Source organism: Mastomys coucha, unplaced genomic scaffold, assembly GCF_008632895.1.
Source record: "Mastomys coucha isolate ucsf_1 unplaced genomic scaffold, UCSF_Mcou_1 pScaffold7, whole genome shotgun sequence".
NCBI classification, from domain to species: Eukaryota; Metazoa; Chordata; class Mammalia; order Rodentia; family Muridae; genus Mastomys; species Mastomys coucha.
In genome coordinates, this window is record NW_022196913.1 from 42,331,800 (window position 1) to 42,337,289 (window position 5,490).

Sequence of the window (5,490 nt, forward strand, 5' to 3'; positions counted from 1 at the left end):
CCTGGTCTACAGAGTGAGTTCCAGGACAGCCAGAGCTATACAGAGAAACCCTGTCTCAAAAAAACTAAGAGTATTGACCGCTATCCTGGAGGTCCTGAGTTCAAATCCCAGCAACCACATGGTGGCTCACATCCATCCATAATGAGATCTGATGCCCTCTTCTGGTGTGTCTGAAGATAGCTATAGTGTACTTACATACAATAATAAATAAATCTTTAAAAAAAGAAAAAGATTTATAACCCAAATAAATTGGTTGATTACAGATAATACAACCTATCCATGAGAAAAATGTATTAAGTAGAACAACAAAATCTTTCTGAACTCAAGGAACATTATTACATTAAATGTAAAGATCACTTTAGAGAGGGCAATGAGTATACTAACTGGATGTGTACACACATCTTAACAATTCAAGTCACATATTGGAAGTCTTGTCTGGGTACTGTTTTAAAAAGGACCAACAATGTTCCAAGTCCACAAACCTATAGTAAAGTGAGAAGATTAGAGAACTCCAGTGTAGTTAGTACTGTAACTTTGAATGTGGTTTTCAGGGTTGCTCATCCATAATTACCTTTCTAGATTCGAGGAGTTGATGAAGACCAACAACAACTAGAAGCCCAAGACCAGCAAGGAACATATACATAAAAATTCTGGCACAGAAAAAAGAAAATATAGCTATGTTAATTCATAAATACCACATCTAACTAAAAACAAAATCCTAATACATGTTACAATAGCTTTTCAAACAACATGTAAGAAAAAAAAATACACCATTTTAAATAATTCCAGGCAACAAGCTCTAAAAATTTCCTTTGTACACTTTGCCAATAAAAAAAATTCTACCATCTAAAATGTGTTTTACTTCAAACTCACAGTTTAAGACCATTTCAGTAGTTTTTCTCATATTTATATCATTTTTCATAACTGGATTTATAAATCCCTTCAAGTGAGTCACATTTAAGTTCACAGATAATTCTTCAGTCAGAACAAAACATTTTTATCTACTTTATGTAATTATCTCAGAGGCACTAAGTTAGATAAGCCAAGGCTCAACTTAAAGAAAACAACTGCTGTCTTTACAGAAGCACTGCTTCAGGGTCTATTCTTCCCTGACTTGCCTTCCTATACGGTGTGGACTCTGTACTTCAACAATCTGCAGGCCATTACACCCTGACCATTTAAAGGTGCCCTGGAGTCTGAGCACACCACCTCCCAGATCCCAGGTGCAGCTTTACTCACGTTTCTCCATCTAACCCGTCCTCTCTCTCAATAACTGTGACTGTCTGATTGAAGACAGCATCCTGGAATACATTGCCCTGTTTAAGAAACAGATGTTAAAATTCACATGTGAGATGTGTTCAAAGAATAAAAACTACAAGTGTTCTCAGAATTGTAATCCCAATAGACTTGATTTTCCCACCATTAGTTGTAAGAGACAACAAAGCCATAATTGTACTATTCAATGCCAGGTCCAATTCTCCTACAAAATAAAAATGCCCAGCTTTCCAAAGCCACCCTCTATTCTCTGCAGGGAGAAGGGAGGGACAGCAGTGAAGGTCACTAACTTTAGTTTTCCAATATAAGGAACTACTGGGACACACACACAGCTGCTCTTCCACAAAGGAAGCACTACAATACCCAAACCAAACCTAGTTCAACCCTGCTTAAAAACTAGGAAATGATGAGACACAATGAAATGAAATAACCCTATTTAAATGTCTCATTGATGACAGAATAAAAAGCTTTTCCTCTGCACTAACTTACAGGAAAGCATATCACAATGCAGGGCCTGGCTGAAGATACAAGGTTAAGCCATTAATAAGTGGTGAGGGAGGTGTGAACCCACTCCTCGAAGGGAGACCTTGGGAAGGGAAAGTGTAAACTCACCCTCATCTAGAGCTGCCACTTGGGGTCTACTCCCTGAAGCAGTACATTCCTCTCAGGCATATGTGAAATTAACACATAAACCTGCTAAAACTGTATTTTACAGTGGGTTGTATTTTACTTATAAGTATACAAAAGACCAGAGCAGTAATAAGTCTTTAGAAGCATTTAAATGGGCAGAAGTTTACGATACACTGAGACAGAGCAAATGTCTGACCATTCTACAGCATCTGAGTTACTGTACACTTCCTTGCCCTCGTCAAGATCCAGCTCAAGCCACTTTTCCACACACAGCAGCACCCAGTGACCAGCAAGCGGCTCAGCATGCCCCTTACCACTACGCTAGTGCTTATTTGGGCCCCCTCTCTCACCATCTCATAAATGTAGCTAGAGACAGACAGGCAATTCCTTTTGTACTCCTGGTGCCTATTAGTTTGAATCACAAAATAAGCACTTAAACAGACTGGACAATGGTCACTGTCCACTGCAATCTCTAACAAAACAAAATACAACTCAAAAGGTCTTACGTTCAAATCTTTGTAGTTCAGATTGATGACCAGACCAAAGGGCCGTCCCCCCATAGGCTCTGCAGGAATGAATGAATACTCAAAAGTCGCTTGTCTCTGGGGCGGCACTATAGTGTTTAGAGGAAGAGCAGTGAAATTCTGGATGTAAAACTGGTAGTCCTGGGGATAACGGAATGAGGCGTCTAGCGATTCAACAATAAAATCTTCTGTCCCCTTGTTTGTAAAGCCAACCAGGAACTTCACGATGTTGTTAGCTGGAAAATCTAAAACACAGAACAGGAGGGTGGGTCAGGGTCAAAAGGAAACGCAGGCACGGATATGGCTGCAGAACCCTCCTCAGCAAAGCACTCTAGTGTGATTGGGCACCAGCTCTGAAGAACCCAGAGCTGTAGTCTAAATGTAGTTTTTTTGTCTGTTTTCTGAGATTCCAATTTAGGACATAAACTGGGTATTACAATTTCATCCAAATAACATGCAGATTAAAAGGCTAAGAAAAATCATGGTAGCAAGATTATCACCAACAGGTTTATACAACTCAGTATATTACTACAAAAATAAATGAGGAGTCACAAACTCAAATTCCCTTTTCTAAAGTGTTGAGAACAGAACGGGGCTTTGCGGGCGGTGGTGGCGCACACCTTTAATCCCAGCACTTGGGAGGCAGAGGCAGGCGGATTTCTGAGTTCGAGGCCAGCCTGGTCTACAGAGTGAGTTCCAGGACAGCCAGGGATACACAGAGAAACCCTGTCTCGAGAAACAAACAAACAAGCAAACAAACAAACAAACAAACAAAAAAAGAAACAGAATGGGGCTTTGTACATTCTAGGTATGTAAAGAACTACACAGCACACCCCCAGCAATCCAATCACTTTCTGTGGGCATCAAGTTGGAATATATATAAAACAGAATACTTAAGACCAAGAAAATTAATGCTTTCTGATGTTGTCTTCTATAACATTATAGACATCTGTAGGGCTGATTCACCTAGTATAACACAAGCTATAGAACAGTCATATCTGGGCTTGAATCTTGTCTCTGTAATTTATTTTATGCTCTGGGTAACCCTAGGACAAGTTTCTTAACCTCTCTAAACCCAAAATCAACAATAACTATACCCTCAGGGTTTGCTGGGATTAAATAAAGATTGCAAAGTATTAAGAACAATGCTATCTACAAAGCCCTCAATAAATAAAGGTACTCAGAATTTGAGGAGCCCTAACATGGAAGACTGGAAATGCTCCAAAGTCTAAACCTTTATAGGCCAACAAGATGCTACAAGTGGAAAATACAAGTCTCATGTGATGAGACTGTACATGAGATAAACTCCATCCTCCAAATAGCTCATTATTCTAAAACCCCAAAACAGAACAAAACAAAACAAAACAAACAAACAAAAAAAACCCTTCTGGCCCCATGCATTTGGAACAAGAAATATGCAAACTTAACTTTCTTGTTTCTTTTTTCAAATTAATGCTATGCTATAACCAAGGACTAATTGTAGACATTTAGTATTTTCCTGACATTTAAACATTCAAATATACTCCCAAATTCTAGACAGGTCTGATGCTGCACGCCTGTAATCCCAACACTTGGGGGGCTGAGGCAGGAGGTTTTGAATTCAGTAACAACAAAATAAACTCCTTTTGGAAGCTAGTGTGTGTGTGAGTATGGATGCACACAGGCAGAGCAGAGGACCATTCTGGGAGTCAGTTCTCACCTTCACTTGCTGAGGAAGGGCTCTCTTGTTTCCACAGTGCTAATCTACCCCAGGCTAGCTAGCTGCCTCAAGTTCTCCATGAACCATCCTAACTGGCTTTTTCATGTGACTGCTGGCTTTTTTTTTTTTTTTTTTTGGTTTTTTGAGACAGGATTTCTCTGTATAGCCCTGGCTGTCCTGGAACTCACTCTGTAGACCAGGCTGGCCTCCAACTCAGAAATCCACCTGCCTCTGCCTCCCAAGTGCTGGGATTAAAGGTGTGCTCCACCACTGCCCAGCCAATGACTGCTGGCTTTTTAACAAGGTTCCAGGGATTAAGCTCAAGTCCTCAGAACAAAACAAAATGATATTACTGATACAGTCTAGAAGACATTTCAAGAATGGTGGCTTTGGGGCTGGTAATATGGCTGAGTGGGTAAAAGTGCTGGCACAGAGGCCGACAACCTGAGTTTGGTCCCTGGATCCCACAGGCGAAGGGCAGGCCTCCTGCAAGCTGTCCACATGCTCCCAGTGGTACATGTGCACCCACATACACACATCACACTTTTAAAAGTATCTTTGAGAAGGATCTTTCTTTCTTTCTTTCTTTCTTTTTTTTTTTTTTGGTTTTTTTGAGACAGGTTTCTCTGTGTAGCCCTGGCTGTCCTAGAACTCACTCTGTAGACCCCAGGCTGGCCTCTCTGCCTTCCAAGTGCTGGGATTAAAGGCATGCGCCACCACCGCCCAGATGAGTGTTTCATTTCTAGTAAACCAAATAGTATTTCTTTTTCCCTTTAAAAGTCAGCATTACTATACACATCAATATTCACATCTGTAAGACTGGGATTAAAATGAACAATTTTGCATTACCTTCTCCTTTTACAAATAGAATAGTTGTGTCTGCACTTGGTGAAGCTTCTGGCTCACTAGACACATCATCTTCTTCTTTATCTTCTGCCTAAGGGAAACATCATTAAAACAGATTGCAGTAACAGGGCTGGAGAATCAGTGATCTCCCTAGCCTGGGATGAAATACCACTTTGTTGGTTCTCGTCTGTCAGCTCTCTCTTCTCCTTTTGTTAAGCGGAGAACATGAACACAGTCCCCTACTATCACAATTTATACAGTGTAGTTTCTGCTCTGGGACATTTAGGAGTCAGAACATCCTGAATGCAATGCATGAGCCTTTCCTTGGGAAAGCCACCTCCTGGATCACCAAATCTCTCTCTCTACCTCAACCTCCAGCTTTGGAAAAGTGTGATCAAGGGTGAGTGAGTGAGTGTACGAATCTCAAGACAACTCAGGATTCTGCCATAACTTCCCAATTCCTCCATGTCTTCACTGCTGAGTGTAAGCTGATAATGAGAAACTTGGGGGGGGGGG

The 5,490-nt window shown here is 40.8% G+C and overlaps 1 protein-coding gene across 2 annotated transcripts in view; it reads right to left on the bottom strand.

Moving 5' to 3' along the window:
- Positions 1–5,490, bottom strand: part of Ssr1 (signal sequence receptor subunit 1) — a 16,653-nt gene that overhangs the window by 6,856 nt on the left and 4,307 nt on the right. For both annotated transcript variants that reach the window (XM_031358075.1, XM_031358076.1), the window contains exons 3-6: positions 4,978–5,065; positions 2,412–2,674; positions 1,240–1,316; positions 572–650 (exon numbers count right to left, since the gene is read on the bottom strand). In XM_031358075.1, the coding sequence (XP_031213935.1) occupies positions 572–650; positions 1,240–1,316; positions 2,412–2,674; positions 4,978–5,065 (507 nt within the window). The remainder of the gene's footprint in view (positions 1–571; positions 651–1,239; positions 1,317–2,411; positions 2,675–4,977; positions 5,066–5,490) is intronic.